The sequence below is a fragment of the Mixophyes fleayi genome, chromosome 4, assembly GCF_038048845.1.
Source record: "Mixophyes fleayi isolate aMixFle1 chromosome 4, aMixFle1.hap1, whole genome shotgun sequence".
NCBI lineage: Eukaryota > Metazoa > Chordata > Amphibia > Anura > Limnodynastidae > Mixophyes > Mixophyes fleayi.
The window spans coordinates 98580915-98595901 of NC_134405.1; the positions used below are offsets into that span (position 1 = coordinate 98580915).

Sequence of the window (14987 nt, forward strand, 5' to 3'; positions counted from 1 at the left end):
AAGTAAGAACCTTCCTTAAAGGGGTCCTGCATGTACAGCCCAATATGTTATGCCTACAGCTCCCTGAGACCTAAACTTGGTTCTGACATGCTTCAGTGGTCCCTCCTTTAAACCAATGGGTGTAACAGAACGGGGCTGGTCGGCTTCTAAGCAGACCATTGATATGTGGATTATATCCACAATCATGCAGGCCTACATCAGTTACAATTGGCCTGCACCTAGTCGTATTGCAGCCCATTCCACCCGCTCAGGGGGGCTCTTCTTGGGCTGCACATAACGGGGTCTCAGCGGATCAGCTCTGCCGGGCGGCCACATGGTCCTCTGTCCATACATTCACTAGGTTTTTTTTTTATTTAATGTTTGTGGCACTGGACGCCAGTTTCGGCCGCACAGTGTTGCGGACCGGACTGTCAGAGTAGTCTCTCCCTTAGGGGGCTACTTTGGTACGTCCCCATGCTAAGCAGAGTCCCCCAGGTGGACTCGGAGAAGTGGATTTAACGTGAGTATAAATCCTATTATTTAAAAGTAAAAAGAAGCATGTGATAAGTCTATCACAATCCCCATTGCCAATGCTACCCCTCTAAAGGATAGTATGAACAGGACATGTGAGGGCATTTTGAAATACATTTATGTAGCAGCAGGTACTGATCTGCATGGGTCAATTAAACTGGTTGAAAAATGGTTTGAATAGGTTATGGTAGGTTTACACTCTGGCAGATACAGACTGTAGTTGTTACCCCTAATGGAACATATTGGGCATCAGAGTACTTGGGTGAGGTGTCTCTGCTTGCTGGAGTTCTTCTGTTTCTGTTTTAGCAATGGCTGCTAGGTGAGCTCTTTGGCTTAGATTCTGGGATGCAGATGTAGAGCCCTTTGAGGGAAATATTCGTTTTGTCCCAGAACATGACAAAATTATTAGTCAAGACTTGGAAAAACAGTGTCCTCCTTAGAAGTGGTGCATTATGGATACTTCAATCCCAGACTTTTCAAAATTATGTAATGACAAAGTATTCCAGGTCCAAACTTCAGTTATCCACTCCGTTTATCAGACTGTCAACTCGGACACAACAGTCTGTCCTGTGGTGGCTGAAGGTTAACAATCTCAGCAGGGGCCACCTCTGTGTGGGACCAGACCACAGTGACTACAGATGCCAGCCTTCAGAGATGGGGAACAGTGACAATGCATCTTCATCTGCAGGGTATTTGGTCCTCTAGAGCTCAGAGTGGTGACAACCGCTTTAACAGGAGTGCAGTTTTTCCTAAACCAAACAAACAGGGACAACACCACAACTGTGATATACATTAATCATCAGAGGAAGCACCAGGAGCTTCCTAGCGATGAATTATGAGTTATGCAGATTGGTATGGTCCTGGCGATTTCTGCAGTATACATCCCTGGGGTGGAGAACTGGCGGGTAGATTTCCTCATCGGGCATGCCATTCATCCCTGGGAATGGTCTCTCCACCAGAAGTTTTCCATAACATTCTTTTAACAGTGGGCTCATCCGAAGGTCAATAAACCACAGGGTGTATCTATATCGAGCACTAGGACACTGCAGGCGTTCTTGTAGGTGCCATGACAGTGCTGTGGAATTATCTGTTAATATACCGGTTTCCACCAATAGCCATGCTTCCCGGCGTACTAAAAAAAGCAAAAGAGAAAAAGCTCAAGTGATCCTGGTAGCTCCAAAATTGAAAGAATTCTTCCTTCAAGTTGCTGCATCATTTGTCATTTTAACAGGAAGAAAAATTATATCAGGCGCTATATATTTGCAGCAAAAATAAACATGGAGGGAAACTGCAGTTGGATATGGGCAAGGTAACACCCACAACAATCAAAACAGGCAAAAGGACAACCAGCGCAAAGAATGCCACTAGATAAAAAGCAAAATAAAAATGAAAAATAAAAAATAAACTGTAGAAAAATCAAACTAGCATGTAAAACAATAGAAAATATTTAATGAGCAAAAAGAGCAAAGCTCTAAATTAGGTAACAAGTATTTCAGATACTAGCACATAACACATGTAACAACTAGTGTGTTGATTATAAAAACATACCATAAAATATCATACAATAATGCCTATATAATACAAATGGAAATGTATCAGAAATGTGACCAATGTGAATATACCATAAAATTATGCTTACATGATACAGATGGAAATAAACCATAAATATATAAAAAATATAACCAATGTAGTTGCGCCAATTGGCACAATATAAATCCAGTCCATAAACCACGCCAAAGTACTATAAAGGACTTAGGAAACTGATTCCCAAAAATACAAATCTCCAGAGACCAGATTCAATAATGAGGTCGAAATTATAGGAACTAGGTGAAACTATGTAGAAACTCACGAACTCCCCGCTGGATGAATCATAGACAATGTTCCGAGTACACGGCGGTCACGTTACGTGGGTGCGCACCCAAAAAAGTCAGTCTAGATACAAGATATGCATCTCAAAGGCTCTGAATTAGCCAGTTCCTGGCGATGTGTATAGAGGAATGGCAGAAAAGGGTCTTTCGGATCTCCAATAAGGATAAGTAAAGGTCAGTGAGCTTTTACTTATCAACCAGAAACCAGATCAGTGAGTGCTTCTTGGGTGCTGCAATATGGTCCCCAGTCCATTCCTTTACCAGATTTTATCGCTTTAATATAGTGTCCAAAGACGCTAGCTTTAGAAGAAAAGTTTTCGCACAGCTATACCTAAGCATACTCTCTCCTAGAGACAGTTTTGGAACTTCCCCAGGTTAGTAGTATCTATACTGGGAAGAAAGAGAAAAGAGGATTTTTGGGCTTATGTTAAATCTATTTCTATGATTCCTTTTGAAGGACACTGTTATCTGACCTTTACCCTCATTTGTTAAGTTATTTTTGCTAATGTTTTATTAGTTATTAGTCTCCTGGTGGTGGTGATTCCAGTTCCAGAAGAGGTTGGGATACTGGTCAAATCTCTTCTTGGTTCAAAAACCAGACAGATCAGTTTAGACTATTTTGAACCTACAATCCCTAAACACCCAGCTTTGGATGGACATGTTCAAGATGGAGTCTTTGAGCTCTGTCATAAGTATCATGGAGCAGAACAATTTCATGGTCTCCATGGATATCAATGATGCGTACTTGCATATTCCAATCTGGGAAGGTCACCAATGCCTTTTCAGATTCGCAGAGCGGGCTCACCATTTCCAAATTTTGGGCCCAACCTTTCAGCCTGGTGACTGCGCTGAGTGTATTCACAATGATCATACTGGTTATGGCTGCTTTTCGAAGGTCAAGTGGACGAACTAGAAATCCGTAGTTGAATGATCTGTTGATCAAGGAGGGGTCCCCGATTTTGCTACAAACTCATGTACAAGATATGGCCCAGATCTTTGGAGTCCAATTGGTGGATCAACTACCAAAAATTCAATACATACCCAGCAGATTGTTTTTCTTATAAATGTAGTAGAACGGAGAGCAGTAGTAAACACCCAAGTCAAAAGGACAGTCTTTTACGTGGAAAGGCCATAAAAATTCAGTCTAGCGGTGCCATGCCAATAATCAGATTGATACCAAGAGCTCCCTTGTAATGACTGAAACCAGTAAGATTTTGCATTGTGAGAAATAAAATGTTTTGGCAAGCACTGAACGCCGAAAAGGCGTTTTATCGTGTCTCCTGGCCGTTCATGCATGGTGTCCTTGGCTCAATGGGTTTCTTGGGTAGATTCCCAACGGGCATCTCACCCCTTTACCGGTCCCCCCTCTGCTACTGTGTCAGGTTACGGCCTTACCTCTAAACCATTCACAATTGCTAATGGCACTCGTCAAGGATGTCCTCTTTCTCTAATTTTTGCACTTTTAATTGAGACACTAGCTGTTAGAATACACGCTAACCAATCCACGGCATTCGTATCGAGTCTTGTATACAGATGATGTCCTCATTAGCATTTCCCACCCGGTCACCTCCCTTCCCCTCCTTTATTTCCAAACTAGACAATGCAGCTTCTACCTCAATTTGTGTACAAATAAAAGCAAATGATTATAAACTCCTGTACCGATGGTGCTATGTCCCTACATGTCTTCATAAAATCTTACCTGATTCTACAGACAGATGCTAGCGCTTATGCTCTGGTGCAGGCTCATTTTTACATATATGGTGGGATTCTCCTAAATTAACCCCTTTCTGGGGCTAGGTCTAGTCTCTGATGGAATCTGTGATTCAAATTTCCCTCCCCCTTTAACCTAAATTCTTCCTCCTTCCTCTTTGATTCCACGTGGCCACCAAATATCAAAATAAATGAACCCACCACATTATCTCTGCTGCCACATGCCAAATTGTCACCGACTGGAAACATGTCGCTCCCCCCCACTATCACCTCTGTGATCATCAGGATCTGGCAGGTCCACCGAATGGAGTATATGACCAATATTATATGTAACTCCTCTAAAACCTTCAACAAGGTCTGGGAGCCCTTTCAGTACTGCTTCCTCTTCACCTAACCCCCTCACCCCTTCTCTTTTTCCCCTCCCTCGCCCCCCCCACTCCTTGGGTGGTTTCTGCCCCGCCACCCTTCTACTTCCTCCTTTTTCCCTCTACCTTTTTACTCTTTTCTATTCTTTCATTCTTCCTCTTCTCCTTTTACAGAACTCCCGTTCGCTTTTTTCCCCCTTTTCTTTTCACTCTGAAAACTCCCAGGTGTATATTTACTATACTGCGGGTTTGAAAAAGTGGAGATGTTGCCTATAGCAACCAGATTCTAGCTGTCATTTTGCAGAATGTACTAAATAAATGACAGCTAGAATCTGATTGGTTGCTATAGGCAACATCTCCACTTTCTCAAACCCGCAGTTTAGTAAATCTAGTCCCCAGTCTGTTCCCTCCTTCGCAAGGAGCTCTCTTCATTATACACTTTTCCTTATTTACATATGTACACGACTCCTGTTGTATCATCTTTTTGACTGTCAATAAAAATATGTTTTGTCAATTTCAGCTGTATTCACTTCTGGGAGAACTGGGAACCAGATTTTCTCAGCAGGCTGGCCCTACACTCCGGAGATTGGTCTCTAAATCTGGAAGTGTTTCAAAAGATTGTGGAGAAATATGTCAGACAGATGTTGACATAACGGTATCGCAGTTAAGCCACAAGGTGAAGCGATTCCACTAAAGGACAAGTCATTTTTAGCAGATGCTGTTTGTCGCTTGGGATTTTCATCTGATTTATATGTTCCCTCAGGTAGCAACGTACTATAGATAAAAAGAGAAAGGGTTCAGGTAATTCTGGTGACTTCAGCCTGACCAAGAATGTAGTGGTACATGGACATAATCTAGATGGCAACAGGACTTGCTAAATCATGGATCGTTTCATCATCGGGGATTAGTGCAGCTGGCTTTAATGGCGTGGCTGTTCCAGCCATGATTCTTAAGGCAACGTGTTTCTCTGAAAACGTGGTGGGGCTCTGTCTTGCAGGTCTTCGTAACTCATGTTATGCAAGGATAGGACTGTTCTTTGATGAAAGCCCTCCTTTCAGCCTAAAGTGGTATTCAGGTTCCACTGAAATCAGGATATTGTACGTCTAACTTTAGGCCACGGTCAGCATTTGAAGTACTGCAAGCTAGGGGCAAGTCTAATAGAACAAGGGAATTTATTCGGCACGGGAGAAGGCTTGGAGGCAGGAGTGAATCAAGATTGTCAGAGGGTGGTGGCTGTTGATGGCCAAGCAGGGGAGGCATGAGAGAGATGTAGGGGTGAGAGGTAAGGATATCAGAATTTTTATTTATTTTTTCCTATAGGAGGCTGGTGTATCAGTCTCAAGAAAAACAATTCATGTGAACTCAATCTCGAGGCGGGAATGGTACGTGGTTATCAAAGGGGAGATGAGGCATCAGTCATTGGTCAAGGGCATTGGTTGGGAGGGAGATGAGATTGGAATTGAAGGGGGTAGTAGAGAGCAAGGGCATAGTAGGTGAGGGGAAGGAGCGTGCATTGGATTCTACAGGAGATAGGAAGCCAGTGAAACAGGAGGTAGAAGCAGAGTGATAAGAGGAAGATTAGCCTTGTCCCAGCATTAAGAGGGAAACGAAAAGGAAAGAGGTGGGTGAAACCAAACAGGATATTGCACTTATTTGAGCTGAAGATTATAGTGGATAAACGTTTTGGTGGTGTGGAGGGTGGGTCTATAATATCTTGCCCAAATATACTTCTCTTGTTTATAATTATAGCTGTAATTTTATTTTAAAACATCAGTCTGCATTGTTATCCAGGTTCTGGGTTTTATAGACTATACAAATAGATGTGGTAATGCTGTGACCAGTAAAACCTTAATATAATTTTGATTTGATTTTACCACCAATTTCTTTTATCTGGATGTTGAGCAAAAGGAAAGAGGCCTTAAAGGTCTAGGCCAGGCCTGTCCAACCTGCGGCCCTCCAGGTGTTGTGAAACTACAAGCCCCAGCATGCTTTGCCAGTAGACAACCTGTTGATAGCTGGAAGGGCATGCTGGGACTTGTAGTTTCACAAACATCTGGAGGCCCGCAGGTTGGACAGGCCTGGTCTAGGCAAACAGACATTGATGGAAAGAAGTTCCATACTGATCAAATGTGGACATTTTTGCTAGTTCTCCAGGTTTTAATATAAACACACATGGAAAAGTGCCAATTTTCACATAGACGAATCAATACATAGTAATGGGGAACAGTGTATAAGATATTCCTGAATAAGTTAATGTCACTGATTGCTTTTATTTTTGGCGTTATTAAAATGTACCTTTCATACTACATAATTGTGCTTGAGCAACATTTTAATTACACGCATATCACAAATAAGTCCTTTACAACATTTATAATACTTACTTTTATTCAAAATAAGTTAGTACACACAGTAACTCTGGCACTTTTTTTTTAATGTCAAGTGAATAATAAAAAAAAAAAAGTCAGCATGTCCCAGTGTGTCACTTGAATTTGTCCATTAATTATACCAAAAGGTAAACAGAATGTGTTATAAACCATTATAGTTGAATACAGGCTTAGGCAACCGGTGGTGCTGCAGGTGTTGTGGGACTACAAGTTCCTGCATGTCCTTCCAGACAGAGACTGATAGGGAATGCTGGGGCTTGTATGTCCACAGCAGCTAAAACGCCACATGATGCCGACTCTGGAATAATGAACAGTCCCTTAGATTTCTGGTTCCCACTGTTGCTCCAATTAACGCTGTAGGTTTCCTTAGGAAAATGTGGACAGACGGCATTAGATAATTCTATCTGCGATTAACAGAGGTTCAGTTAGTGAGTGCGATGAGAGCTTCCACTACATTTCCCATGTGTTCCCGCAAACTTCGTTCTGCTGCTGATCGCGGGATTTCCATTTCATTCATCTGAATTGGAAAGAAAATATAAGTCATATCTGGAAACCCAAATCATCCAAACAATGGTAATTAGATAATTGGATCAGGAGAAGAATGCTATAAGGAGTATAGAGGCATTTTTATTTTTTAAATTGGAAATAACAGTTCCTCAGTGTATAGAATGGACAGATAGCTACACGTAATATTAACCACAATGTTTAACTAGAACAAAAGGTATTCATCAAAAAAAAAACAAAAAAAAACAAACAATGCCATCAAAGACATGAAAATAGGAATCCTGTGATAAATTTAATCGCCCTTAAGACAGCTACAATGGGAGCCAACACACTGGGAAAAAAAATTATCCTACAAATATTTACAGAGTAAAAAATTATTTGTTTTGGGTGGAGTTTATTAAATTATGATAAAATACAAAGCTAGAAGTACATTGAATGCATGACGAGTTTATGGGGAAAATATATCAATAGCAACGCTGTGTGTTTGAAACAGACCTGCATTAACGTCTCATACAGGTAAGCACAAATCTATTTTATCATAACTTACCCAACATTACACACACACAATTTTAAGTTCTTATTTAATTGTGAAATGTTATCTTCATTATGCTGAAGACTTTCTTTTTATTTGTATACATTTGTTTTAAATTTTAATCTTGCATTAGACAAATATTAAGATTTTTTTTTATAGTCGCAGGCAGTTATGGTCATCACCAAACCCAAATTCACACTCACAATAAGCTCCACGTCTTCCCTCTTGATTGTAACTTTTGCCAGCTCCTTTTCTCTGAAAACAGAAAGAATTTATTTCAGTTATTACATGAGGCATGGTGATCATCGGCTTTCTCGTAATTAGAGCAGCATCCACAGGTCGCCTATCTTTGGATAGATATTTACATGAAATAGATACTACTGTATTTAATAACTTTTATAAGGACTCATACACATTTCTATTTCCCCATGCTAAATTTGGTCTGACTGCATTCATCATGCTTACCCGCCACCACAAATAGCCTTCATTGAACCCTGTGTAGTAGAAACATACAAGTTTTTAAAAGTGTTGACAGGTGAATGTATGGGAAATAAGATACTCTATACATGTACATCAGGCGTTCACTGTGAATGCTCATGTGTACAGTTAACACCTCAATAAACCTATTAGCAGTTAGCCGCATGGACAAAGAGTATCTGTGCATAAGCCCTAAAATGCTAGCACCTTGAAAACAAGACACACATAATACAGGCCCTTCAGTCATCAGTCACATCTTATAACTTTGATCTATACCTCAAGAAAACGAAGGGTGCATGCCACAAAGGGAAACGACTGGTGTGCCTTGGCTAATTGCCATATACCAAGACAAGCAATAACATTAGAATGATATACACCATAAATCTTCGTTTCTCAAACAGTGTGAGACAACGTCCTTGAGAAAGGGAAATTATTTTCCTGAAACATCATTCTACGTGGGTCGGGGATTCAATTAGCCACAAGGTGTCTCTGAAACGATTTGACAGAAATCCCTGCTCATTTTCCCTCACACCCCTTAGAGAAATGTTATTTTCTTCCTCAACAACCAGTTCAATTCCTTCCCTACACCCTTTCTTTATTTGATCCCACACTCTTCTCATCTTCCTACGCTACTACTTGTCCTCTTGATCCTATGCCCTCACAAATCAGTAGATCCCTGTCTGTTCAAGCACACAGTAATCTCTCCTATTCTGAAAAATAAGCTTTTTAAGAGAATTGTCTACATTTCCCTCACACAACCTATTGGACCCTCTAAAGTCAGATTTTCATTCTCAACACTCCACTGAGAGTGATGCATCTCTTCACTTGTCTCAAAATATCTCACAACTCGAAACCTCCATTATGTGTCTCTCGTCTACACTAATTACCTGCTTCCATTCCAGATACAGGACTTTTTTGGGCTGCACCAACGTTTACCTCTGCAGTCTGGCTAGACTAATATGCAATATGTAGCACTTAACGTCATATCCTATAGATTGTAAGCTTGCAAGCAGGACCCTCTTACCTCTCGTCGGTCTATAATACTAAGTATTATTTTATTACCATGTTTGTTTCCATTTGTAAAGCGCTATAGGATATGCTGGTGCTATATAAATGATGATGATAGTTTGGTATTGTTGATAGCAGAATAAAATTAATTTCAAAGCTACCTTTAATTAGTGTGCACTTACATTTTATTGTGAATAATGAAAATTCCATATTGAAAACAAAAAATTGCCCATGGACTGCAATTGTTTATATTTTAAAAAGAAATGTAGTTGCCATAGTAAGATCAAACTCACCTTTCTTGTTTTGCTTTCTGTTCTCTTGACCTCCTGTCTCCAATAACTGACATGGCCTAAATTTGAAAAAAATATAATAATGTTATAGCGCTTATGATATAGTTACAAACTTCGAGAAGTGGTGCCACCTTAAAGCAGACTTAGGTGACCTGTGGTCCATACTTTGTAATCTAATCCATATAAACACTGGTGCCTGTCCACGACCTCACAGGAGAATCTCTTCCTCTGGGAGCCTACACATGCCACCCACAACCATCAGTCCTCTATCTACATCTTACAGTGCCCATATTCCCTGGCACCAGCAAACTGCATTTCACATACACATTACACACAATCCCACTTAGACATAAAACCCTTGTGGTCTCCAGCTTCTTCCCCAGTCTCATACAGATGCCCAGGTCTGGCACCCTCCTCCCCCTGCGGCTCATCACTACCAGCCTCTCACCGTCTCCAGGTTGGAGCTCTGGATCTCCTTCTCCTCCGCATAGTCCGTCACCCTCTCCAGATCCGCCGCCCCGCTGTCATGTTTGCGGGGCTTATCCGCCGGCCGCTCGCTGCAGTTCTCCTCCGTCTCCAGCTCCAGTTCCACATCCCCTTCCGCAGCCATGTTTCCTATCTACACCGTACGACAAGTGAGTAGAGCATGGATCCGTACATCCGGCAGCTAGCGCCGTCCTGTGACATCACTGCCTGTCTTACGGCCGGGACGTGAAGCTGCAGCGGCCATGTTGGAGTTTGGTAACATGGAGCATCTAGGAGTAAAAATAGTCTCCTAGAGACTGGGGTTGCCTGACGCCTTTCACGATGTGATAAATGTCTACCTCTGTACATCTCACATTCGCCAATTGTAATCACCAGGGCTGAATTAGTTGACGTTAAAGGGCATTTTAAATAGCAATTAAAGCCAATATTTGGCATTTAAATATAATAAAGGCTGTGCATTACTGCAGTGAATAACGTACATGCATGTAACTCCACCATATATATGTCTTTCCTGCAGCAGGTGGGGGACGTACTAAAAGGAATGACAGCTTCAGTCTGCTAAAAAGAATGCCAATAGACTTCTATGATAGAAAAATGAAATTTTATGTATATTTTAAAAACTTATACTTTTCAAATATATCTTTCATCCACTTATTGCTACGGTACTGGTCATGTTTTACATGTGGAATGACGGACAATTACTATGGAATGACAGCTGTTTTCTACGCCATGTCAATGAAGAAATATCAGTAAAAACTTGCATTTCTCCCAATAAAACACCCCTATTTCTCCCACATCCCCTAATCCCACACACTAATCCCTTTGCATATGCGTTCCCCCACACCTGTAGCCCACCACACATGTCTCATAACGTGGAATGATGGAAGATTACTGTGGAATGACAGCTGTTTTATACGCCATGTCAATGCAGAAATGCCAAAACAATTGCTTTGCTGTCATGGAAAACACCCCTATTTCTCACACATCCCCTAATCCCACACACTAATCCCTTTGCATATGTGTTCCCCCACACCTGTACCCCACCACACAAGTCCCATAAAGTGGAATGATGGAAGATTACTGTGGAATGACAGCTGTTTTATACGCCATGTTAATGCATAAATATCAGTAAAAACTTGCATTTCTCCCAAAAAACACCCTTATTTCTGCAACATCCCCTAATCCCACACACTAATCCCTTTGCATATACGCTCCCCCACACCTATACTCCACCACACAAGACTCATAACGTGGTATGACAGAAGATTACTGTGGAATGACAGCAGTTTTATACTTCATGTCAATGCAGAAATATCAGTAAAAACTTGCATTTCTCCCAATAAAACACCCCTATTTCTCCCACATCCCCTAATCCCACACAATAATCCCTTTGTAAAGGCACTCCCCCACAGCTGTGCCCCACCACACAAGTCTCATAACGTGGAATGACGGACTATTACTGTGGAATGATAGCTGTTTTATACGCCATGTCAATAGGGGTGTTTTTAGGGAGAAATGCAAGCTTTTACTGAAATTTCTTCATTGACATGGCGTATAAAAAAGCTGTCATTCCACAGTAATCTACCGTCATTCCAAGTTATGAGACATGTGTGGTGGGGTACAGGTGTGGGGGAACGCATTTGCAAAGGGATTAGTGTGTGGGATTAGGGTATGTAGGAGAAATAGGGGTGTATTTTTGTGAAAAATGCAAGTTTTTACTGATATTTCTGCAATGACATGGCGTATAAAACAGCTGTCATTCCACGTTATGAGACTTGTGTGGTGGAGTATAGGTGTGGGGCAGCGCATATGCAAAGGGATTAGTGTGTGGGATTAGGGGATGTGGGAGAAATAGGAGTGTTTTCCATGACAGCAATGCAAATGTATTGACATTTCTGCATTGACATGGCGTATAAAACAGCTATCATTCCACAGTAATCGTCCGTCATTCCACGTTATGAGACATGTGTGGTGGAGTATAGGTGTGGGGAAGCTCATATGCAAAGGGATTAGTGTGTGGGATTAGGGGATGTGGGAGAAATAGGGGTGTTTTTTGGGAGAAATGCAAGTTTTTACTGATACTTCTGCATTGACATGGCGTATAAAACAGCTGTCATTCCACATTAGTCGTCCGTCATTCCATGTTATGAGACTTGTGTGGTGTAGTATAGGTGTGGGGCAGCTCATATGCAAAGGGATTAGTGTGTGGGATTAGGGGATGTGGGAGAAATAGGGGTGTTTTTTGGGAGAAATGCAAGTTTTTACTGATATTTCTGCATTGACATGGCGTATAAAACAGCTATCATTCCACAGTAATCTTCCGTCATTCCACATTATGGGACTTGTGTGGTGGGGTACAGGTATGGGGGAACGCATATGCAAAGGGATTAGGGGATGTGTGAGAAATAGGGGTGTTTTCCATGACAGCAAAGCAATTGTTTTGGCATTTCTGCATTGACATGGCGTAGAAAACAGCTGTCATTCCATAGTAATCGTCCGTCATTCCACATGTAAAACATGACCAAGTACCTTAGCAATAAGTGGGTGAAAGATATATTTGAAAAGTATGAGTTTTTAAAATATACATAAAATTAAATTTTTCTATCATAGAAGTCTATTGGCATTCCTTTTAGCAGACTGAAGCTGTCATTCCTTTTAGTACGTCCCAGCAGGTGGCCATGTAAGGGGGGAAGTGTTTCTCTTATTAAGTCATACAATGACTCTCCTACTGTGTCCAGGAGTCCTCCAGCTTTCTGAAGGTGTGTGGGCAGCAATGGAGAGGTGTCTCAGGAACAGGGTGGCATTGGGCCGGCCTAGTGCTTCAGAAATGCTAGACATTTCAGAGTGACCTCGCCACAGCCATCGTGACAAAGCTTAAATGTTGGGTGGTATGCAAGTCTATGTTGGCAAGTATACAGTCATGGTCAAAAGTTTTGAGAATGACACAAATGTTATTTTTCACAAAGTCTGCTGCCTCCGTTTTTATGATGGCAATTTGCATATACTCCAGAATGTCATGAAGAGTGATCAGATGAATTGCAATTAATTTCAAAGTCCCTCTGCCATGACAATGAACTTTATCCCCAAAACATTAAAGATTTGAGGTGGAAAAGAAAGAAAACAAAACATGGAAACCCTACACATGGGTGTGAGGAAATACACTGTGACAGTATGGAGGAGGGCAGGCTTAAGCTGGGTACACACTACAGGTTTTTCCACCGTATCATCGTGTCAATCACATATTAAACGACTGTTAGATCTGATATTGCATTAGTGTGTACGCTCCCACAATCATGTTTTATTGTTCCAAAGCACATCGTATAGTTTCATATGATTTTATAACCGGACTAAAAATCTGTATAACCAATGGTAAGATATCGGGCAAATTCTGAAGTGTATATGCACACAGGAGCAGCAGTGTAAGCAGATCTCCATAGAGTTTACAGAGTCAAGATCTTTTCAGCCGTTGGTTATGACAGATGAAGAACACAGATCTGACGTCAATCGTGAAAAACGTGTATAGTGTGTACACATGACTTGGTATTCTGATCGGGACTTTCAGTCGTTGGTAAAAGGGTGCTCATCATTCCTGCCTCCCCAAAACATAAATTAGCTGTTTACTGCCATAGAGCACTATGTGGAGTTTGTGGATTACATGTAGAGGTTGGCTAATGCTTTGGTCTTGGTGTCGGATGTCCAGAGACTTGTCCCAAAAGTTCTTTGGGGATTCATTGTTGGTGAGTGTTACAATGAAGATACAAACTCCCTCAGTACTATTAGTGCCCCCATGTAGGACCAGAACCGTAACTTAAAATGTTAGCTCCTGGTGTGAGAAAGATAAATGCCACCCCCTACCCCTTAGTTTTAACCAACTTAACCTAAAATATCCATAAACTGCGCCCCCGTTCAGCTTTGTGCCCTGGGTGGTCGCCCCCTATTGTACAGCCCTAGTTGCAGCCCTATGTAGGACCACCATTACCACAATAGCTACCACTTAAAACTGCAATCATGCAAGAAATTCTAACTGTATAGGACAAGCATTATGACCTGAATGAGACTCCTGATTAGATAGGAGCTCGGTCCATCCAACCAGGTGCCCCATTCAATACACTTTTTCCCTCCTATAAACTTCAGTGCTCAGGATGGAAGAAAGTCCTTCAGGATATAAGTCTCAGCCCAGAGAATATTTAAGGGTGTTAGAAAATATATCTAAAAAGTGTTAATATTTCTAGTTTTGTTAGTAGGGTGACGTGTAACCCCAAGCCATCATACCCTACATGACACAGTGATGTTGGATGTACTGCACCTTATTGGACAGGGATTTGTAATTATATTTTTGTCCGTGTTCTTACATCCGGTGATCCTATTGTCATTTCATGGCTGATGGCTGTATTCTTATCCTGGCTAAATTAAGCGTTAATAAGCTTAACTACATCTCTAACAGTGTTCATGTACACACTCAGCACCTTTCAGTGCAGGAAACCAGTCTGAATCCAAAACACAGATTGCTTATATTGTTATAATGTTTATTTTCCCTATCAAGGTTTTGTATTGTTTGCAACTGTGAACCAGGCATAGTGTACTTGCTTTATTGACTTTACTCATTTACATATATTATTGTTATAAATATAATGAATAGGGAACTGTACAAAATAATAGTAAAATATAATTAAAAATTAGTTTACTAGTTGGTAGTACATAAACCAAAAGCAAGTTAACCAAAAGCTGATCATGGAAACCCCATCTAAAAGAGATAAGTATCTGTGTTTTGGGTCCATACCCATAGGCTAAGAACAACTAAGCTGCATCTTATGTGACATCCAGAAAATGTGCCTATCACAACAAATACATGA

At 41.1% G+C, this 14987-nt stretch overlaps 1 protein-coding gene across 1 annotated transcript; it reads right to left on the reverse strand.

Moving 5' to 3' along the window:
- Positions 1 to 6817: 6817 nt before the first annotated feature.
- On the reverse strand, positions 6818 to 10324 carry HYPK (huntingtin interacting protein K). Its single transcript, XM_075207838.1, has 4 exons — positions 10097 to 10324; positions 9652 to 9707; positions 8077 to 8128; positions 6818 to 7354 (listed from the first exon to the last, which is right to left on the reverse strand). Exons 1-4 carry the CDS (start codon positions 10256 to 10258, stop codon positions 7259 to 7261), a joined length of 366 nt encoding a protein of 121 aa, XP_075063939.1. The 5' UTR covers positions 10259 to 10324; the 3' UTR covers positions 6818 to 7258.
- Positions 10325 to 14987: the final 4663 nt, after the last annotated feature.